The sequence below is a fragment of the Mytilus galloprovincialis genome, chromosome 9, assembly GCF_965363235.1.
Source record: "Mytilus galloprovincialis chromosome 9, xbMytGall1.hap1.1, whole genome shotgun sequence".
Taxonomy (NCBI): domain Eukaryota; kingdom Metazoa; phylum Mollusca; class Bivalvia; order Mytilida; family Mytilidae; genus Mytilus; species Mytilus galloprovincialis.
The window spans coordinates 20,583,713-20,608,400 of record NC_134846.1 but is presented as its reverse complement, the minus strand read 5'-3'; the positions used below and the strand labels follow the sequence as shown (position 1 = coordinate 20,608,400).

The 24,688-nt window shown below is 32.6% G+C and overlaps 2 protein-coding genes across 2 annotated transcripts in view; both read right to left on the bottom strand.

The window, feature by feature from the left end:
- The window catches only part of LOC143044598 (uncharacterized), a 92,278-nt gene extending 78,601 nt beyond the window's left edge, over window positions 1-13,677 (bottom strand). Inside the window, exons 1-3 of the mRNA XM_076216657.1 lie at window positions 13,529-13,677; window positions 12,601-12,831; window positions 8,612-8,754 (exon numbers count right to left, since the gene is read on the bottom strand). The gene's annotated coding sequence lies outside the window, so the exon portion shown is untranslated. The remainder of the gene's footprint in view (window positions 1-8,611; window positions 8,755-12,600; window positions 12,832-13,528) is intronic.
- A 6,660-nt stretch (window positions 13,678-20,337) lies between these two features.
- The window catches only part of LOC143044600 (uncharacterized), a 37,935-nt gene continuing 33,584 nt past the window's right edge, over window positions 20,338-24,688 (bottom strand). Inside the window, exons 11-12 of the mRNA XM_076216659.1 lie at window positions 22,077-22,164; window positions 20,338-20,709 (exon numbers count right to left, since the gene is read on the bottom strand). Coding sequence (XP_076072774.1) covers window positions 20,436-20,709; window positions 22,077-22,164 — 362 coding nt within the window. The 3' untranslated portion in view covers window positions 20,338-20,435. The remainder of the gene's footprint in view (window positions 20,710-22,076; window positions 22,165-24,688) is intronic.

The following is a 24,688-nucleotide window of genomic DNA, read 5'->3' as shown; positions in this document are numbered from 1 at the left end:
ATAGATAACATAATTAAGTATGAATATAAAAATACGGATCTTACCACTGGTATATGCTGGGAAACAAATTAATACCAAATACACTCCAAACATTAGATGCGACATAAGCGACTTGATGATATTGTTTCTTTTACACTATGTTGATTTATTATTTTTATTACATCAATAGCTCATATACGTAGATATGTTTATACACACTTATCTAAAAGGTTACATTTTGAATTCTTATGATTTTAAGTATAACGTATGTCAATAGATTTGTATTCATTGAAGCGATATGTGTCGTGTATTGGCTTTATACGTTCATCACATGGGTGACAACATTTTCTCCATTAGGACCGGATACATTCTTTACCTGATTTACGCGAAACGCATTACATTCTTTACAAATCACAAAATTAAAAGTTAATTCTATTTTGTATATCTCTTTTTAATATTCAAAATGACGTCTAATTATAATAACTTTTTAGAAATGCATTCAACAGAACATTAGTATTCAAGTCACAAAAGTTTTTATAATCAAGGTACAATGAGACACTTTTAATGCATCGATCGCAATGGTCTACAATAATGATAAAACTATATCAGTAGATTTGCCCTCGTATCTACTGGCGCAAGTAACTATGGTGTTTGTCGTAGAAAGCGACATAACTCATCTGGTAAATTGTTCTGGGGTTAGTGGTTTTCTTGGCTGACAGAAAGTGAAAAATGAATGGTGTTATGCTATTTAACTTCACCGAATCTAATTATATTAAACACACGTGGTATTTTTCCTATTTATTTATTCCATTTAACTATTTCTTTTTAAACTTTTTTCTTGATCATACATATGACATGATAAGCGACATCTCATACAAAGCATTATAATATTAACCATAAAAATGTTGATGACATTGAAAGTGAAATATTTAAAAATCGACTAATAATAAGTTAAGCTTTATATTAGGTCTGACTCGGACTCTTACCTTACATTTGTATTGGTTTTATTTTGGGTCTCAAATCGAAAGAAAAGAAAAGACCTTGAATGAGTTATCAGAGTCTTTTATGAAAGGTAAAATTATTGTTATGAGACCAAATAATTATTGTTATGGGACCCAATAATTATCTTGTATCTTTGGGAAAAAACAAGTCCGAACACCTGACACATTTCGCAAAAATTCATATATAAAGTACATCCTTTGTTAACCTTTTTTTCGATTGTTATCAGCAAAAACATATATACAAAAACAACTACTTTTTAAAAGAAGGGACACAAGATAACAGAGGAACAGTCAAACTCATTGATTGAACATATACTAACAACGCCATTGCTAAAAATTAAAAGACAAACATACAAATAATAGTACAAAAGACACAACATAAAAAACAAAAGTCTCAGCAACACGAACCCCACCAAATCCTAGGCGTGATATCAGGTGCCACTACAAACTGCTCAGAGTCTGAATTGACCAGTTATTGTGCTCGACCAGTAAAACCGAGCACATATTTTACTCGACTATTCTCGACATTATCGCGACTGTACTTAACTGTACTTAAGTGTACTCGACTAGGTCTTGACTTTACTTAATTAGTCTGATTCAGGACCTGATGATCTTTGTGTAGTCTGAAATGGTCTTGACCAAGGCTCGACCTGTCTCGACCTGTCTTGACTAGTCTCGACTCAGTTTCAACCAGTCTCGACCTGTCGCAACTAGTCTTGACCTCAAATCTAGTTTTCACTGGTGTAAATCAGCCGATATAACTAAATTTAATATTGGTCTTACAAAATTCAAGCTTATTAGGAAGTTTGATTTGTTGGTGTGAAATGAAAGAATTTAATTTTACAATAGGTAAAAATAAAAATTATTATATAAATTCAGATAGGCATCCTTAATTTTTCAAATAACTTTTTCAAATCAACTTTGATTTTATCAAACTATGCAGCATCTTAAAGGGAAATCACACTATTTAAACTACTAATAATAATTCATTGAAATTTTGCATTTAGACAGATCATACTTATTTCAATATTTTAGGCGAAAAAAAAATTGGGATCACCGATGTTATTTTCGAGATATGACGTCATCAAAAAGTAAAGAATTGCGTTATACCGTAATATAGAAATAGCGCTCAAAAATGCTAAAAGAAGGCAAAATTATTGAAAAACGATGTTTAACTGGTTTAACTAAAACAGTCAATTGTAACTATTATCTTAAACACATTTATTTTTCTCAGTTTCCTTATTTTTTAAGGCCTTGTTACATTTCCCGCCATTTTTAATTGCCGTTTATTATAGATTTTTCTTGAAATAAAAAAAATCTGCTAATGTTTTTTCCTTCAAACTTCTGCATTAGTTGCAGCTTCAGGGGAGATTTTAAAAGCATTAATAAAAAAGGGGGTCACCGATGTTTTAAATCCGCTACAGTGGAAATAATCTTACTATCAATTTTTGGCGGGAATTGTAACTTTTTTTAACGTTATCTGAACGACGTTGCTAGCATAGCAGCATTTCTTGTAATGCTTGGAACTATTGGGTTAAAATTATATTCTTTTTTTTTTATATAATAATATTTTTTTAAGGATTTTTTCCCTGATTATTCATTATTGAACATACAGTAACAGTTTATTAAAAAGTAATTGTCAAAGTTAGAGTCACCTAAATTTTTTAATTGCATTAGTTGTATAGGAAAAACTATTGTGTGCCTCATGCCGTATTAAAGAATTAATTTACGGCTTGCAGATTTGGAATCTTCCACTTCGGAAGATTGAGGGTATCTGGGCTGAAAAGTAACACGTTCCATTTAGACTACAAACAGAATAAATTCACTAACTTGTCCATTGCACCGGGAAGATAAAACCCAAAATGCCGTGTTTAAAAAGCCACAAACTCGGCACTTAAAAAAAAAAGCCCTCAATGACACCGTTTTCGGAAGAAATTTTAAATTGGCTAACAAATCTGTTATTACACAACGCTCCATAATCGACACAAATTAAGTTTGAGTTCCAGTTTTATTTTGATTTCGAATATATTTTCCAGTAAGATTTCTAGTTTTAGTTAGAGTTACACTTAGAAACTTCTTGAGTTATACTGTTAGATAGAGTAAAAATTCTGGTAAGAGTTTAGATTTTGAGATCCGATGAAATTAAGAGTAAGAATGTGGTTTCTATTTTCTGTTGGTGCACCTCTTTTTGTTTGAATGTATATTCATTGTGGTAAATGCACCTATTTTTGCCAATACTGATTAATGAGGGGGGCAGGACCTTTTTCGGGACGTCGGGATCAAGTGTTTTTAAGCTCGGGATTTCGGGATTGACCATTTCGGGATCCGGGATTTCTTTTTTCGATGTTCGGGATTTCATGATTTTTTTTTAATTCTGGACCTCGGGATTTCATGTATTTAAACCCGGGATTTCGGGATCAGGACCCCTCTGACCCCCCCCCCCCCCCAAACCCCCAACCCCTCATTAATGATAGTTAATTTGAAAATAATTAAATGAATTTGTGTGCCAATATTTAAGCACTCTCTAATATATTATGTTGGCTATTTTTGATTAAAGAACCAAAGAATAAAGTCAAAAAACTGGATGTCCTTTTCAGTCACGGTCTCCGACAATATCCCTTTATCACTGTCGACAGTGATCACATTGAGTGATCTAAACTCGAACCTACATCTGAACTTTTATTACCATAATGATTGTTTTCTTGACTTTTGCAAAACTTTCAGTGGATAATATTACATGAACATCAGCACTAAACATTTGTCTATATGAGTGGAATATACTTTCACCAGACGGACCATTAATGTGTTTGTTACAGTTTAGCAGTACTCTGTGAGACATGTGTATATCTCTACATAAATACATGTGTGTGTGTGTGTGTGTGTGTGTGTGTGTGTGTGTGTGTGTGTGTGTGTGTGTGTGTGTGTGTGTGTGTGTGTGTGTGTGTGTGTGTGTGTGTGTGTGTGTGTGTGTGAAATATTTCTCTTGTTGGAGACTGGTAAAGCCAAATGTATAGTACGTGTTGAATTATTATACGCCCGGTTATGGGACGTATTATGGTATACATCTGTCCGTCCGTCCGTCGTCAACATATCGGACATTAACTAAAAAACGCTTTAACCAATTGGCAAAAAACTTTAAAGAAATTGATTATATCTATTGACCTGAGCTCCTCTTCTTTCTTTTTTTTTTTATAAATTTTGATTTTACGTTTGCGAGTTTTCCATTAAAAAAGGGGGATTTTCCAGTTTTCGGACAATTATAACTCAATATCGCTTTCATCAATTTTCATATAACTTTGATAAATTGTTTATATCTATTGATGTCAATACCTTTTTGATTTTCATAAATTTTTAATATGACATTGAGATGTAATGAATCTTTCTGAAATTGTACCACAAGGTTCCATATCACAAATGAAAGGCTGAAATTGATTAAAGGGGTACATATAATTGCTCAAAACGTTCAGGAATTAGGGGCCACAAACAAGCATTTTACTAAAATTACTATTTTACAATAACTTGTGTTATGGATCTATCTAAAATTGTACTACAAGGTTCCATACCACACAGGGAAGGCTGGGATTGAGTTTGGTGGTAATTACTCCAAGAGGTGGCGTTTGCAAATTTTTCGAAATATCTCAAAAAGAAATCTCCAATTGCACAGTATTGCACAATAGATTTTTAATACCTTTGACTACTTTTATTTTGTGTCAGAAACCTATATTATGTCAGAAATTTTGCCCCAACTGTTCAGGGTTCAGAGGCGTTAGATATCAAAGGACTATTTGGGAAAGATGGACGACACTTAGATCATTTCTGTCGTCACATGTGAAATAAATAACGAATTAAAATAGGACTTCACACATTTACGTCCAGTGGCAAGTTTAATGCATATTCAGAACTTGAACATATGAATTTGACTCTGCTTTGTAAAAACCCGACAGGCTGAGCCGGATAAATACTTATATGAAATGAGATGTTTGATGAATTATTTATACATGTAGAATAGAAGACTATAATAGTTATGACGTTGCATGCATGTGATATGAGAAAACTGTAAGTTGAAACTCATTGTTCTTATTTACAACCCTCTTTTGAACAGAAAACTACGGATTCCGATAGCTATACGCTAACATGCTGGTACTCTTGGTCTATATGTACCCCCCCCCCAAAAAAAAATATACGCTGAACCCTACATACCGCATCGCGGCGATACGCTGCTAAAGTTGTGCCATTTCATGACCACTTTCGGCTATTTTTTTGCCATACATTTTGTCCATTTCGCGTAGCATTTTCATTTTTGCACTTAAGGTCAAGATGAGTCCATAATATTTTTGGAAATTTAGAATTCAATTAGATATTAAACATATACATCAGAAAATTAAAAAAAAATTATATGTCACCGACTTCGTTATCGAGAAAATGGTCGGAGAGGATGAAATTCTAACGTTCTTAGTGTTGATTATGCATGATGATTATGTGTTTTGTATTGGTAGATCCTTTTTATCATAATGGTCTGGATAGTGGGTCATTCATTTGTTAATGTTTATTTTGTGTTTCCAATATTTTTTATTCTTTATATTTAAACACCTCATCATTCTATTTTTTTTTGGCCTTTTATTCTGCAGTATACCCCAATACAATCTAGAAACTCGCTAGTACAACATATCAGTTGTAAAAAATATGATATGTCCATTATCATTTCTCCTGCTTTAGTGGAACATCCCTTCGAGCGTTCGCTTTTTAATAAATTAGCAACCTTTACGGCGGAATCGAAAACGGCGACGTCATAATACAGTTACGACACTATGGCGGCGCCGAGAGGGATGCGTATAAACAATAGTGTGATTTCCCTTTAAGTATAAATATTAAGCTGACTGAATCCTAGGTCATTTTGTGTATTGTTGTATTGCTGTCAAATTTAAGAATTGAAGAAATCGTGGTAAAAAAAAGCTAGGATTTGCAATTCGGACAAAATAGAGATAGTACACTTTGCTTTTTTTAAGAACTTTTTCAAATCAACTTGGATTGTCATCAAACTATAAAGCTATCTTAGATATACATAAAGCTAACTAAATCCCAGGTTGTTTTATTTTTTGTTATATATCTGTCATATTTAAGAATTAAATTAATCTAGGTAAAAAAAAGCTAGAATTTGCAGTTCGAACAAAATAGAGATAGTACACTATAATTTTTTAAAAACTTTTTCAAATCAACTTGGATTTTCTTCAACTATACAGCGACCTTGGAGATGTATTACTCTTACTGAATCCCAGGTTGTTATGAAGTTTGGTGTATTTCTGTCAAATTTAAGAATTAATTTAATCTAGGTAAAAAAAAGCTAGGTTTTGCAGTTTTGACAAAATAGAGATAGTACGCTTTAATGTTTTCATATCTTTTTAAAATCATCTTAAATTTTCTTCAAACTCTACCACTATCTTTGCAATATATGGATCTTACTGAATCATATGTTGCTATTTAGTTTGGTGTATTTCTGTCACATTTAAGAATTTAATTTATCCAGGTCAAAAAGCTACGATATTAGAAATATATCTTTCCTCAAATATCAAATGATATTAATTTTTTGTATTAACAAAAAAAAAACGGTGTCTTTTTTCAAAATTTCATAACTTTTTCAACTCAGCTTTAAAAAAATATACACCTTTTTTGTGAAAACAAAAATTTAATTTCATGAACTTTCATAACAATCCTTGATAACCTTTAAAAAAAAAGAAAAGTGGGTTTTTTTGTCAAATTTAATGACATGGCACTATAAATGGTTTAATTACATCAGCATGATCAGTACACATGAGTTTTACAGGTAGAAAGAAACCCTACTTTTCTTAAACTCGTGTATTACTTATCTAGTGAATTAAAAAAGCCTTGCGATTTAGATTTAAGAGTTTGTTGTAACTTTGAATAAATGTTATTTATAATTTAAAACTCTCTGGTAGATGTGATCTTTTAATAAGTTTGCCCCAAGCAGAAGGTATTGCTTTATAAATCACCACAAATCTGAAGAACTATTTTGATAATTTCTTTAGTGTTTCATCCCTTTTTGATATATTTATATAATATATATCAAAAGGAATAAAACATTAATTTTTGAAGGAATTATATAACTATTTTATATATACTTTTTCCCAAATAATGAGAAAAGATATATTTCTAATATCGTAGCTTTTTTAACCTAGATTAATTAAATTCTTAAATTTGACAGAAATACACCAAACTAAATAACTACCTATGATTCAGTAAGATCAATATATTTAAAAGATAGGTAGAGTTTGATAAAAATCTAAGTTGAATTGAAAAGGATTTGAAAAAAAAAAGTGTATTATCTCTATTTTGGCAAAACTGCAAATCCTAGCTTTTTTTACCTAGATTAAATTATTTCTTAAATATAACAGCAATACACCAAACTTCATAACAACCTGAGATTCAGTAAAATTAATACATCACCAAGGTAGCTGTATAGTTTGATGAAAATCCAAGTTGATTTGAAAAAGTTATTAAAAATTTAAAGTGTACTATCTCTATTTTGTTCGAACTACAAATTCTCGCTTTTTTTACCTAGATTAATTTAATTCTCTGAATTTGACAGCAATACAACAAAAATCAAAATGACCTGCGATTCAGTAAGCTTAATTTATATCTAAGATAGCTGCACAATTTGATGAAAATCCAAGTTGATTTGAAAAAGATGTTTAAAAGATTAAAGTGTACAATCTCTATTTTGTCCGAATTGCAAATCCTAGCTTTTTTACCAAGATTACTTTAATTCTTAAATTTTGCAGCAATACAACAAAAAAACTGAATGACATGGGATTCAGTAAGCTTAATATATATCTAAGATAACTGCATAGTGTGATGAAAATCCAAGTTGATTTGGAAAAGTTATAAACAAAATAAAGATGCCTATCTGAATTTTTATAATAATTTTTATTTTTACCTATTGTAAAATTAAATTCATTCATTTCACAGCAATAAATCAAACTACCTAATAAGCTTGAATTTTGTAAGATCAATATTTAAGTTAGTTAGATGGGCTGATTTACACCAGTCAAAACTAATTTAAAGGTCAAGACTAATCGAGACAGGTCGATACTAGTCAAGACAGGTCGAGACAGCCTTGTCAAGACCATTTCAGATTACACAAAGATAATTAAGTATTGAATCAGACTTATTACGTAAAGTCGAGACCTAGTCGAGTACACTTAAGTACAATTAAGTACAGTCGAGACAATGTGTGCTCAGTTTCACAGGTCGAGCACAAAAACTGGTCAATTCAGACCCTGAGCAGTTTGTAGTGTGCTCCGTCGTGTTGCTTATGTTATTACAAATCGGGTCTAATTCCGTAGGTCACACTCGTGAAAAGGGAAGGGTATTGTAGTTACGAAATAAGGAACAACTCGTGATGGCGTCCGTAAAATTTACGAAAAGATGATTTCAACTTTACAATTTGGAAATATTTTTTTTATAGCTTCGATCCTTGTAGCAATCCTCTATCAATGAAATCATGCTAGAAAAACAAGCCCGGGAATATCAATTCGGAAATATATACTAATTATCGGAAGACTTTCATTACAATATGATTCGTAGGTTTTGAAATGTAGGAACAAAATATTTACCTGAAGTAAAATATCATATCCTCTTTGTACACAACCTTTACTTTTACAAAACCTTGAACATTTCAGTACATCATTATATGTATCATTCTGCTGTTGGTTCAGCTTGTGGATGGTTTTAGTTGGTACTTTTACTTTATAACAACCTAAAACATTCCAATGGTATTTTTAAACCAAAATTCAAAATAACAACATGTAAAATGGCCTCCGATTCGTTTTCGTTGAATGAAAGGTGTGTTTTTGTTCAAAAGCATAATAAACAGATTTGATTTGATTTCAATAGTAAAGAATGTTTCGAATTCCTTAAGTCCATTTAGTGATATTTACATACAATTTCGTTTTTTTTTTAATTGTTTATCAGTACCATTTATTTTTTCTAAGATACCTAGATCATCTCATTATAAAGGATTCGCTTTTGTTTACTTGTTGTAACCCGAACTTTTTAAGCTGGTGTAGCGTTATATTTAGTTTACGGTAACCAAACATGACTTAACAGAGTCCAGGTCAAGATCGAAATTTTGGAACCATAATACGATTCCATTTAGTAAAACAGTTTTTGAGCTGAAAATGAAATTTATATTTAAAATATATTTTTTTCTACATTTGGATGTGTCTTTAAATAACAGCATTAAACAATCATCGACTTAAACAAAAACAATATTTAGGATTTTATAAACTAGAAATATACAATAGCACTTTTCCGAATCTATCAAATTTTTAATCATTTGATCCTGTTTCATTTTTTCGTGATTCTCCGTTTAGTTTGCTTCATGATATGAAAAACACATATTACAAATAACTGCAAGAAACACATCAATTGGTTTTTCTTTAGAAAAACGTTTGCATAAACACTTGTTTCTGAGCTCACATTTCCATTGAATAGGAAACGTTCCTTTATACTTTGGATGAAATTGAACTGATTCTTGCTTTTTCATGTATGTGTTGTATAAACTAGATACCATTGAGATGGGAGCCATCTCTGTGGGCCCCGCTGTCAATAGCGTGGGGTAAATAAGTTGTATGGATAATCTGATATGAAGCATTATTTGAAGTTATTACATCAAACAGACAGACCTTTGACCTAGGAAGTTGTACATACATCATGACACACCCTCTGGTGTTGGTTAAAATGGATGTCAAGTATAATATTTGAAATCATAACGGTTCTCAAGATATAGAGCGGACATGATCTTCACCACAGGACACGGGGTTGTCAACTGAAATCAAAGTTTTTTTACCTTGACCTTTGACCTAGGAAGTTGTACATACATCATGACACGCCCTCTGGTGGTGGTTAAAATGGATGTCAAGTATAAACTTTGAAATCATAACGGTTATCTAGATATGGAGCGGACACGATCTTCACCACAGGACACGGGGTTGTCAACTGAAACCAAAGTTTTTGACCTTGACTTTTGGCCTAGGAAGTTTTACATACATTATGACACACCCTCTGGTGTTGGTTAATAAACATGTTAAGTATTAAGTATAAAATCATAACGGTTATCTAGATATGGAGCGGACACGATCTTCACCACAGGACACGGGGTTGTCAACTGAAACCAAAGTTTTTGACTTTGACCTAGGAAGTTGTACATACATCATGACACACCCTCTGGTGTTGGTTAAAATGGATGTCAAGTATAAACTTTGAAATCATAACGGTTCTCAAGATATAGAGCGGACACGATCTTCACCACAGGACACGGGGTTGTCAACTGAAACCAAAGTTTTTTTTACCTTGACCTTTGACCTAGGAAGTTGTACATACATCATGACACGCCCTCTGGTGGTGGTTAAAATGGATGTCAAGTATAAACTTTGAAATCATAACGGTTATCTAGATATGGAGCGGACACGATCTTCACCACAGGACACGGGGTTGTCAACTGAAACCAAAGTTTTTGACCTTGACCTTTGACCTAGGAAGTTTTACATACATCATGACACACCCTCTGGTGTTGGTTAATACACATGTTAAGTATTAAGTATAAAATCATAATGGTTATCTAGATATGGAGCGGACACGATCTTCACCACAGGACACGGGGTTGTCAACTGAAACCAAAGTTTTTGACCTTGACCTTTGACCTAGGAAGTTGTACATACATCATGACACACCCTCTGGTGTTGGTTAAAATGAATGTCAAGTATAAACTTTGAAATCATAACGGTTCTCAAGATATAGAGCGGACACGATCTTCACCACAGTACACAGGGTGGTCAACTGAATCTAAAGTTTTTTTACCTTGACCTTTGACCTAGGAAGTTGTACATACATCATGACACGCCCTCTGGTGGTGGTTAATAAACATGTAAAGTATAAAGTATGAAATCATAATGGTTCTCTAGATATGGAGCGGACACAAAGTTAAAGTGTTACGGACGGACGGACGGACGGACAGACTGATCACTATAAGGCGACCCGCCTAAAGGCGGGCCCTAATTAAATTGTTGGCTCGATCTTTAATACAAATGTTATAATTGTAGTCCAAGAAGAAATCGTCTTGGATATAGGGTCATATTTAAATAGATACTTAAGGCCTGGCCACAACGAACCTACGACACATCTATACAGCGCCACGACATGAAATTTGGTCAAATCGTTAGTCATCTGTGGTCGTCGTAAGACAATCACACGACAGTCGCACGATATTTTGAGCATCGTGGCGCTGGCGTGTGTCTTGGGACGAAAATTGGACATGCACCTTTTTTGCTCTACGTTTTTTTATCGGACACTGTCTGGTAGCTGTTGTGAAGGTGTCTTACATTCGTCGTGCGACTGTCGTGCGATAAACACATTGTCGTGGGTATCAATATAATAGATTTTAATCAAACAATCGTCGCATGGCTGTCGAACGACAATCTCACGACTGTCACAAGACACTCGTGATATAGTCTCACAATTGTCTCACGAATAACAAATTTCGAACGATGATCGCACAACATTGATTGTCTGTCGTACGACAGTGGTAGGTTCGTCGTGCAACATGTTTTCGTTGTATTTAGAAGAGCAAAATTCTACGGGAATGAATGTTTGGAAAATCGTACCGTCTACCATTTAAACAAGACGACAACTATGATTCGCCCTGCTGAATAGGCGCCTTGGCGGACTACAACAAGAGAAAATTTTGGTCCTGTTAGAGTTGACTTGAGCCCGTGAACAATATAAGAACCAGCGAAACGCCCAACGTTGGTGGGTTAGGCCATGGATCGAACATCGCCTGATGTTTGGGTAGAATAGTACACTGATGTAAATCATGATATGTGGAGAGCGACAATTTTTTTGCTGAAATTACTACGGCTTTATATTTTATGCTTATCAAAAAATTAAAAGTTATTAAACATGTAAAATAGAAAATAAATTAACTTAAAGGTTACACCTATAATGCAGAATTATTTCATGTATCTGGTACATTGGTAAAAGTTCGTTGTCAAATAAAAAGTATGTCCCTTTAAAAGGAGACAACTAAAAATAAATATATACCTACAGAGTCAGTTACGGAAATTGGCAAATAGACTAATGACGCAAAAATAAGACCACACTTAGCTAAGTTATTAGACCAAATATAAAGATCGGGTTTTTTTTTTTTGTCTATTTCACTGCATTGGACCATTCCAGTTAATGTATATTAACAGGGATAACTGGTTCTTTCAGAGGGTATAGTATTTATACATCTTAAGGGTATATTTCTTTGTTTTTAATAAAGTATATTTTTGCATATGAGTATTATGTAGACAAAACGCGTGTTTGTTAGTTTTAAATTAAAAGCTTGGTATCTTTATTGAGTTTTTTATTGGTGCTAAGTTGAGTCATTTACGTGCGATTATATACGTTCAGCTTGTTTTACAAGTTTATTTCAAATAACTCTTCCTTAGTGTATAGGAATTATGAAACGTTACAGGTAAACTCTGTTTCCTGTTGTTAAAATTGCAAGAAAAATATAAATAACGCGTAATTAATTCACTACAATGTTAGTAATCGTATTTACCTTTATATTCCATAACTGGTGAACGTACCACGTATGCGCCAATCCATACAATTTGCGTTGTGTCATCTACCATTGAGCAGTTTATTTCATGTCCCTTTAAGTCTATTTTTCCACAATTTTTAGGTTGACAGCTGTTAAAGAAATCTTTACCTGCAACTTGGTAGTCGGAAGAACACAGTGTTTTAGCCTTCTCAAACTCAAAGACGTCCGTTGAAAATGCAATACCGGTAGCTACAATTTTTGAATTAAAATATGAAGAATGTTGTGCACAATATCCTGAAATGGCAATTAAGTTCAAAATAGACTTTTAATTTGTTTGTTTAATTGAATATGCAAAGACAACGTTTTAATGAATATAGGATATTAGGGGAAAAGCCAACAGATTTTTTTTCTTACAAAGAAAACAATGATTAAAAAAGAGAGCTAGTACACAATGTATTACTTGCATTTTATGTGTTTTAGATTATTTATACGTATTTTCAATAACTTGATAATGGAAATTAACCTTAAAAAGAAACAAACTAAAGCACGTACTAATTATTTGGCATGCAATTGTTTTCGAAAAGTTTAGAGGGACTACATTTCAAATTAGGTTTTAGTTTGTTATGTGCTTTAATCTTGTCATTTTGTAAAAATTGACCAAGAAAAATACTTTAGTATGCCGTCGTCATATGTTTTAATGTGTAAATATTTACCTACCGGCTGCTTAAGAACCTTGCTGCTGTTTTCATTAATTTCTAGCCACAGTAAAGTCTTTTGCGTACGGAACAAGTGACTGGCATTGTAAATGATAAACCTGGTGTAATTTCTGATTTTGTATTACACAAACACATCATATATGTAAACAAGATGCTGATTATAATCGTAACATATACAAAGCGACGTTTTCAGTCGGGAAAGAAATACTAAATAGTTTATTTATACTTACATTTTATTTTAACTGAGTATAAAATAACAATAACAAATGTCTCCGCACGAATCATTGAGGCCATCTCAGGCGGACATTTTCATATAAGAAATAAAACGAGGAAGTTAATATGCGCTCACTTATTATAAATCACATCCTACTTCTGCGAAACAATTATAAGTTGTGCAACATCACTCTGACAGGAAATAAGAAAGTATGTCATACATTATATTTATAAATAAGTGTCTTGTTAAAATACAAATTGAACACAAATGTATATTCATGCATAATCATTATTATTTTTTGTGAACGTACGTGCTTTATAACACATATTTTCTAAATTCCGTTCATTAATTCATATTACGTTATAAGGAACAAACTTACATGTAAGGTGGCAACTACTTCGGCAAAAATGGACCTTCTAGTGGGTTTTTCTATTATTTTTATGTCAAGTTTATAAATTGCGGTACTTATACACGTTATACATCGTTCGCTTTTAAATATTTTGATTTAGACTCATCAAATTAATTAAGTGCGATTTTCATTATTTTACGTACTTTAAATACAAATATTTGAATAAGATTTGTAAAGAGAATGACTGATACGGTTACCTCACACAATGACGGGTGTAAACTTTCAATTTCCAGCATTAAAAAGAACCTTTATTCCCTTCGAATTGCGTACATATATCCCAATTAATACGTTATGTTCGTGCATGATCAGATGTTTCGGAATTTCTAAATATAAAAAAGAAGATGTGGTATGATTGCCAATGAGACAACTGTCCACAAGAGACCAAAATGACACAGACATTAACAACTATAGGACACCGTACGGCCTTCAACAATGAACAATGAACAAAGCCCATACCGCATAGTCAGCTATAAAAGGCCCCGATAAAACAATGTAAAACAATTCAAACGAGAAAACTAACGGCCTTATTTATATTCAAAAATGAACGAAAAACAAATATGTAACACATAAACAAACGACAACCACTGAATTACAGGCTCCTGAATTGGGACAGGCACAAGCTTAAATAATGTGGCGGGGTTAAACATGTTTCCGGGATCCCAACCCTTCCCTAACCTGGGACAGTGGTATAACAGTACAACATAAGAACGAACTATAAAAATCAGTTGAAAAAGGCTTAACTCATCAGATGGACAAAAATACAAGTGGACGTGGCCGGGTACTTGTACATCCCGACAAAAAAAGACAGTAGGAACAGATCTGAGAGTACTCGTAGTTATCTGACTGCTAGTTCAAAGCCACTAACAATTATTAAAACAAATCATGCCTCTAAGACTGAACTATCAATCCGCACACATCCAACATCCAATGGATTTAGTGTAAAGACGTCATAAACAGCCAGAGAAAATCAAGACCTTGTGCAATGCCAAGTTACAGGTATCGACAGATTGTAGATCCATGAATGTGTATATGTATATAACATACTAGTAATATTTAGTTTGCTTTTAATTTACTGATAACAAAATCAAAATTATACCAATAAAAACAATATTTAATGATCTTTTTTGAATTGATAACCTTTTAGAATAACAATTTTGACAGAAATATCTGTCCTACATATTTACGAGGGAAAACGACTGAAAACGTTAGTGCACAAGTCATTTTAAGTTACACGGACACCAACACGGATTTATGTAGTAGTATTTCTGTTTCAAATTGCATAATTTTATTCACTATAGAAAATTTCATTTCGATCGTTACTACAATGCAATTTTCCATAGGAACTCCTCCTACGGCTAAAACTGTATCACTTTTACTATGAAGTTTTGAAAAAAATCTTATCCTAGGATTGAAAGTTCATATGCACTACAATTTTTTTCAAAGGTCAAAATATAGGGCTGTTCGGCATATTTTCAACGTTTTTATGCCCTGAACTTTTCAGAGTTTAAACTAACACTAATTTTCTTAACTACCCCTACCTCGAATGAAGGGTTACCGCAGATTTCAATGTAAATAATATGCACATGTATATTTACTGGTAACATTCCTAAGTTATGTATCTATGAGATGGAACACAGAGAGCATAACTGGGAACCAGTATGTAAACAAAATCAATTTTCTATGAATATTCTAAATCTCACAAAAAGAGGCGTGGTTTAAGAAACAGCTGTATTTACAAAGTGCAACCTACAGATGTCATACAAAATCAAGTTTTTTGTAAATTTCCTAACAGATTTTATGAGTATCATTTACATCCTTCGTTTAAGTTATATTCCGAGTGCGGAAGTTATCTAACTTTCCGCACAACAACTATTTGAAGTCTCTGGTTTTCAGACATTTATTCATGTTTAGATAGGTAAATGATCAAATACATTTAGTCATATAGACGAAGTTCTAAACCGCTTTGTATCATATCGATAACTAGAAGTCAATGATCAGCGTTAGCATGAATGAAACACAGAGAGAGGATTTTTCTATGTTTTTGTTATTGCTCCTTTAAATTCAATCAATACTCAAAAAGCCTTCATAAATGAATCTATACTTGTTGAATATGTGCACTTGCTATTATGGAATTGTTTGAGATTATTTTTTTAAGTGCGTTTTACTCTTCCGTATGAAGTAAATAAAGTGTTGTTCTAATTTTTAACAGCACATAGTCGATACCGCTGCTTGTGGACTTCAGTCCCTGAGTGTATTATCCGCTTAGTAGTCAGTATATTTTATTAGTTACATGATTTATATAAAAAAATCTGAAATAGGCTGTTTATGAATTTATTAATTTTAAGCAACTTTGTTAAGGTTTCAACTCCATCAGGTAAAGTTGACCGTAGACGTATCTTATGTTGATGTTGGTTTTTTTTTTTTTTTTTGTCATAAAGCTCTTTAACTGCTTCAGTTGAGTTTGGGATGCATGATTTGTTTATAAACTTTTCTTGTCTTTGAACTAACTGCCAGTAAAAGAGAGTACTTTCTATGTATGACTATGGAACAGCAGTATACTACTGTTGCCTTTCATTATATACTATCTAAAAATACGGAAGCGTATTAGGGCTTTTGTTTATTTTTTCTCTTTAAATTGTCGACTTTAATCGTGGAATTATCATCATTACACTTGGAAATATCAACTTTAATCTTGTAATTTCCAACTTTAATCTTGTTTTATCAAACATTAATTTTGGAAATATCTACTTTAGTTTTGAAATTTTCAACTTAATCTTGGAATTTATAACTTTAATTTTGGAATTTCCCAACTTTTTTCTTGGAATTATTAACAATAATCTTGGAATTGTCAACGTTAATCTTTGAATTATCGACATTAAACTTGGAATTCCCAACTGCAATCTTACCACTCCATTAGTCCGACACTGATTTTTCCGACTCTCAATAACCTAGTGAATCTCGACACTGAGAACATCGTGACTTTAAGTTATCAATTATACATCTACTTATACATCTTCTGATTTCAAATTTTTGGCTCCTGATGAAGCCATATCCAGAAAAGCGCTCCTGACGCAAGAAATTACTAAACGTGTTGTTTTCAATTTTTTACTGGGTCGATACCTCTGCTGGTGGACTGTCAGTCCCCGATGGTATCATCAGCTCAGTAGTCAGTACTTCGGAACTGACATGATTTAACAAACTTTACTAAAATAGTTCGTTTATAAATTTTGAAATTATTAAGAAACTAAGGTTTCAACTCCCTCAGGCAAAGTTGGCTTCAGATGAATTTGGCTGTTTATTTTATGCATTTTTTAAGTATAGCTCTTCAACGGTTTCGGTACTTATACATCTTCGGATTTCAAATGTTTGAAACACCATCGTAACAAAAAGTGTTGTATCTCGTTTGGAGAAAAATTTTTAAGGATTCAGTCAAAGTTCAAAACCAAATATTTGTATCTTTGAACAAATAAAATAAAAGTGTGATGTAAGTGGTGGTACCAACATCTCTGACTTAATATCTTACCACTTACATATGAATTACATTCACTGAATCATACGACGTCACTACATACAAGGGCAAGGCGAACCAGTTGGTAAATTTACACACAGGAGGCAGGGTAAAAAGGAACATCACTGTCTAAGATAGGGAAATCAACAATGAGGAACGAAACGTTGTCTCGTCCAACGTAATGAGTTTTCTGTATTTAGCCTTTTAAACATATTTTTATTCGAGCATCACTGATGAGTCTTTTGTAGACGAAAGGCGAGTCTGGCGTAAATATAAAATTGTAATCCTGGTGAGTTTATTCCTATAAAACATGTAAAACTTATTCTATTAGACAGAAATATCGAAATCTAGAACAATACAATGATTGTTTTGTTCATATAGAATTATAATCAAAGAACTGTAATTATAAGTGTTATAAACAATTCAATAACATGGAATGTGCACTGATCCATATGGAGTTTGGCAATATTCTATCATTCATGAAAATACAAGAACAATTCTGTTATTAAAGGGATGCAAATATACATGATATAAAACAAAAAGATGTGGTACGATTGCCAATGAGACAACTGTCCACAAAAGACCAAAGTGACACAGACATTAACAACTATAGGTCACCGTACGACCTTCAACAATGAGCAAAGCCCATACCGCATAGTCAGCTATGATAGGCCCCGATAAGACAATGTAAAACAATTCAAACGAGAAAACTAACGGCCTTATTTATGTAAAAAAATGAACAAAACAAATATGTAACACATAAACAAACGACAACCACTGAATTACAGGCTCCTGACTTGGGACAGGCACATACATAAATAATGTGGCGGGGTTAAACATGTTAGCGGGATCCCAACCCTCCCCTTAACCTGGGACAGTGGTATAACAGTACAACATAAGAACGAACTATAAAAATCAGTTGAAAAAGGCTTAACTCATCAGATGGACAAAAATACAAGTATACGTGGCCGGGTAATGTCTAAAAGGAATATCAACAACTTTGGGAGGGGGAAGAGGGAGGAATGAATGCTTACAAATGGGTTTTTTTTTTAGAACTAAGAAGATGTTGTATGAATCATGCCTTGGAGACAGCACTCCATCCAAGTCAAAATGTGTAAGAATAAACCTTTATAGGTCAAACATGCCAAAGCGATCATCATCAGCAACATCATCATCGTCATCATAGATCTTAACCAAATTACCATAATCAATATGTCTCCCCTAGTGTTGACTTACACGGTCCCGTTGTGAAAATGTTTCATACTTCATACGTGCGCTATGATTACTTTATATATTTTCCGTGAATACCGTAACATGCGTTTTGTGTTATCAAATGTATGAAGACCATGAATGTATTCTTAATGTACAAATAGAACAAAGGGATATCGTAATAAATGATTGTGTTGTTTCATACTTTGGATACAAATCAAATATGTTTACAGATATATTCGATTTCAGTGCGGACAACTAAGATGATACAGTTACAGCAGCTAATAATTGCCAGTTTTATACGACATTTTATCCTCTCCTATTACTGCCTAATTCCCTCTGGGGTTTATCTCTCATAAGGAATGAGAGTAAAAAAAACATTTAAGGTTTATCGAGTGCACCGCAATTTCAAATATAACATTCTTAAAAATTACAAATGAGCACTTATTCAAGTTTCATGAATAACATTTGGCTAGAGACTTCAAAATTTAATAAGGAAAACAATGGTGTAATTATTTCTAAAATTTGAATATTTAACATTTTAAATTAAAATGAAATTTAAATTTATGAAATTTTAAAAAGGTATTTTTTTCAACTTGTAAAGAACAGCTTCTGGTTTAGGAAACATTTAGGTGCTGTTTTAACAGATTCACTGTTTAAATTTTATTTTCACTAATGCTTTTACCCCAAGTTTCATTTTTAATAGTTTCTGCATTATTCACTGGTCTTTGTTATCCATATTCAGGTTGGTGAACTTATTAGGACCAAAGTAAATGGATCTAAGCCACCAACAGATTGAGTGTCCACACGAACACAAGTATGAACTAGTGGGATATTTAGAGCAGTCAAACGTACAACAACGCCCCGTAGCATTAAGCGGTCAGGATTTCCCTCCACATCTGTTAAACTATAGAAGGTGCCGTCTTAACATGCTTAACTGGTTTAAGCTACAAGTGAGAACTTCTTTGCATCTAGCCTCTTACATTGTATTTTAATTGAACTTAGCAGACCTTTTAAATACTTTGTCTCATATTTTATACCCTCGTTATGGGGTATGTCTTTTTGCATATGTTATTCTTTAAAAACAAAAAAAAGGAAATATTTGTTTTTAATTAAAAAATACTTGTTATTAATTTACTTTTCGTTTAAACCATATTTTCCATACAAAGATTAAATTTATCTACATTATGCAATTTACAGAATGTAAATATCTCTTGAAATAAAAAAGCTTTGCTGATTTAAAGCATATTTTCTCCATGATTTTAATATGATGTTATCCGATCAATTTTATGATATTTGAGATGTTATAGATAAGGATCAATAATTCCGTAACTGTTCGATCAAACTTATTGAAACATTGCACAATAACTACTGAGATGTATATCTTTATTTTAAAAGTGCAGTTTTAAGTCTTGGAAACAAAATAGTCAGACAGAAATAGGATCCCAGTTACGGCAACCAGTCCAGTAACCACGAAATGTAGTTCTTAAAATAAATGTATAATTTTTACATAAAATGGTGTAGTGTTATCATTACACTAGTTCTGTAACTGAATGTAGATTTATTTGAAAGGGTAGGCGGATTTTCTGTAACAATGTTGATTGATTTAAATGTAATCTATACACTTCAAAACAAATGCCTAACATGAACCAGAAGTCCCAAGGCGGTCCCCGTTCCATGTAAATTATAGTTCAATAATGAACGGGTTCAATAATAGAATAAAGTCACAACAATTTTTTAAGTTCTAATGTATCGTTAATTTCTTCAGCATATCCTCAGGATTTCATGTGTTGATTCCTATAACGTATTTTTTATGTGGAGTTCATCATACGGGGAATTGTTGTCTTCTCTGTCTGGAGTCAGATCCTGATAGACTTGGTTCTCCAATCCGATATCATGTTCATGCAATGGCGAATTATTTGTATGCATAACATCATATGGTGAATTAATGTCTTCTCTGAATGGATTAAGATCCTGATAGACTTGTTGCTGTAATCCAATATCATTTTCATACAATGGCAAATTGCTTTGTTGAGTACTTTCCTCGATCATCTTTAAAATCGACGATCGCCTGAAAACAATGTTACAAAATAATTTAAAAAAGAAAGAAACTGAAATACTGTATAAACATTAATTTTCGTGGGGTTAAAATTTCGTGGTTTTGTATACAAAAGTAAGTTCGTGGGGATTAATTTTCGTGGTTTTTAAGTTTAGAAAAAAATTATACAAATGTCACTTTATAATTGACAATACTCAATAAAACTGATGTGAACTTTTGCCATTGGGAAAAATCAATATTTGCATTTCATAGTAACAGTGAGCACTAATCAAGTGTTGAAACCTGCACACGTTAATTGGCCGTTACACACCTTTGATGTTTTATCCAAGGACAATGATTGTGTAATAAATGTATTACAACTTGAGGGCATTACAGATGCATTAGACTGTTAAATGACATTGATTGACAGTTCTTGGTGATTATTAATTACTGTACAATACTGTATAAACATTAATTTTCGTGGGGTTAAAATTTCGTGGTTTTGTATACAAAAGTAAGTTCGTGGGGATTAATTTTCGTGGTTTTTAAGTTTAGAAAAAAATTATACAAATGTCACTTTATAATTGACAATACTCAATAAAACTGATGTGAACTTTTGCCATTGGGAAAAATCAATATTTGCATTTCATAGTAACAGTGAGCACTAATCAAGTGTTGAAACCTGCACACGTTAATTGGCCGTTACACACCTTTGATGTTTTATCCAAGGACAATGATTGTGTAATAAATGTATTACAACTTGAGGGCATTACAGATGCATTAGACTGTTAAATGACATTGATTGACAGTTCTTGGTGATTATTAATTACTGTACAAACAAAGGATTAGGATTATCATCTGACTTAAAGAAAACCTTTGAATATCGATGTCTAATCAATTAACCTATTAATTTCATTGTCTGCATTTATGTTCATCAATTATATAATGTCAACAAGATTTAGTCAGATCATAAAATAATGTAAATCTACAGTTAAATTTTCGTTGGGGTTTTAATTTCGTGGATAATTCTTATCCACGAAATAAACGAAATTAAATCCCCCACGAAAATTTGTGCTTTTACAGTATCAATATAAAATCGTAGTAAAAGAGTTGACGCTTTATAAACTTATTTAAGTAACCAGGTTGATAGTTATGCTACGTCCGACGCGCGTTTTTCTCTTTTTCCAAACTTTTATCTTACTCATTGTTAGTACTTAGTACATAAGACACTCATTTGATATTATTTGCACTTTACAAGTCAATTGCTGTACACCTTGCTTGAATGACGCGCCTTTAATTTATTCTACTGACAATGACATATTTCACAGTGTTTGTACATGCTATTTAATTTTCAATGTGTGATAATATGCTTGTATATAGTTCATTGAAATATGTCTTACTTGATGAACACAATGACGATTGCAACAACAAATAATAATCCTGTAAATCCACCAATTGATCCAAATATGACAGCATCTGTAATAACACCTCGAAATAATTTGCATACCAATATTGTATTATTCAAAGGGATGGCAACGAGTACTCGAGTACTCGGGTACTCGCTCTTAAGGCCAAGTACTCGAGTGCAGTTTTAGTACTCGGATACTCGTTTGCCTGTTATACATCTTGAGATATTACTCTTCATATTTCCACTCACTTTAGTTCCGTTGAAATGTCCCCTTAGTAATACTAAATAAAATCAATTTACAACATAAATATGTTTGTTCTGAGGATACTATCAGTTATAGTAATACCAGCAACGTCCTTTCCTTTCGAGGCAATGTTTTCATGGTCACTACTTGTATCAAAAAATAGAAAGCCAAACATTACTAGTCTTTCGTCTGAAATTGTTGACCAGATCATATTTCTTAACAAGAACAAAATCAAAGTGACCTGACTGTGGTGAACCCTACGCTACTGATAAGAGACATTTTTACCGGTGTTTGTAGACGGATCAACACTTTCATGGATTAATAATTAACTCATCACAAGCCGTAAAAACTTACCTTTGTTTGTTAATCAAGACTTCTAGGTAAACGTGATTGGTATGAGATGTACATTTAAATTAATTTAATTACTCTTTATTTATATAAAAAAACCAACAGAGGATCAAGCTATGTTTTTAATACGTTTGTTTTTCGTAAATATGTGTATGATAGTAATAAGAAAAACACTGCATCCCACCTAAAATCTAAATTTTTCAATAGACGTTTAAGATTCACCCGAGTACTCGCGAGTACTCGAGTATCATGAACGAGTATCCGAGTATTAAATTTCAAATCTTTTGACATCCCTAATTATTCATAATGAACCAAAATTATTAGTCAAGTAATTTAATTTATAATAGATAACAATTTAAGAAGTATAAATGTGTCATTCGGTTCATCGAGAGAAATGATCGTGAAAGAATATCTAACGGTGGTCAAGTATTGCGAACGATCGTGAAAGTTCTGGTACCGGATCGTGAATGTAATTAAATGCAAATTTTACCGCAGAATCTGTGATAAAATGACGGAATTTTCGAAACGCGGATCAAATCCGAAAAAAAAATATGTCTGTCAAAATGATTCAATTTCCTCAACATAACTATGCAATATGATAAAGAAAATATGCAGTCTTTTATGAAAAAACACAAAAGGCGCAATGCACATGATGCATGTCTATGGAATTAATTAAAAAAAAAACGATTTTGTAGCTGTAATGGTCACATTTCAATTTATCATGATATATTTTAAATTAAAATATAGCCAATAATGTGGGTATGCAACGTATAAACCAAAAAGTTAACCATCAACCAAAAACTTATAGCAAAATCAGCATCTTTCATGAAGCATTTGAGATTGAACTATAACCAACATTTTGTGCAACAGTTCTTTCTTAAGTTATAAGTTTCTCTATATACAACGTAGCAGATGTGGATTGATTTCAAATGAGATAACTACATATAACAGACGAAAAAATACCAGAGCCAAAATCTTGAAATGTCTCGCATAGATTACGTATGAAAGTATATTTGTGGAACGTCTGTAATATCAAGGGTTTTACTAGAAGGGTTAAATACGCTTAACATTGTCAAAGATTCATTAAAAGAGGTCAAGGTCAGATAAATCATGCCAAACAGATCTCTACAAATATCCTGTACACCAAAAATAGTTATTCCGATGCTTACAGTACCTAAGAAACTGACAAATGTAAAACTTATGTTTGGCCACTTAATTCGGAACATAAGGTCGAAAGTATATGAACCCTTACCGACAGCCTGACATAGACATTCAATATATCAAATACAATTGACTTCATATATAAAACATGCAGACAAACATGTACACCATACACCAAATACCGTGAATACCGTAAATCATAGATGTATATACGCAAAAGGCAAAAAAAACATAAAACGAACAATGCCAAGTGATGCATGACAATGAGGTCAATGTTATTTGAAACCTTGCAGGAGTCGAAAATGTACATCTTACAATCATAACAACACAAAGTTACCCTACAGCTAAACGAATCCGAGATACGGACTTGACCACAAAATTTTACTTTCATCCATAAAATGAGGCACAGTGGAGGTAAGGTGAATCCTGTTTGACGGACATGTAGATTATAGGAACCAATATACAAAATATAGCTATCCTCTTACTCCTGAAAAGTAAGTAGTTCATATTACAATAAAAAAAAACCTTTATCCTGCAATCAGCCAACTATGATACAAATAACATGTTCACAAATGCACAAATAATTATTTGTTTGCATTATTTGTCCTTTAATAAATAAAATCTACTGTTACCCCACTTATATCTTGAGTGAGCGATAATATGGATTGTCCTGTTGCGTAACAGTTCATTTTGGCCCTTCTGCGAGGTCCATATTTAAACAAAAGTTTCAATATCATTTATTATATATTTGAAGAATAATTTGAACGTCTTCGTAGCATCATATCTTTCACGATCCTTTTCACGATCTTCATAAAACGGTATGTGATCTTTGACGATCCGAAATATGTATT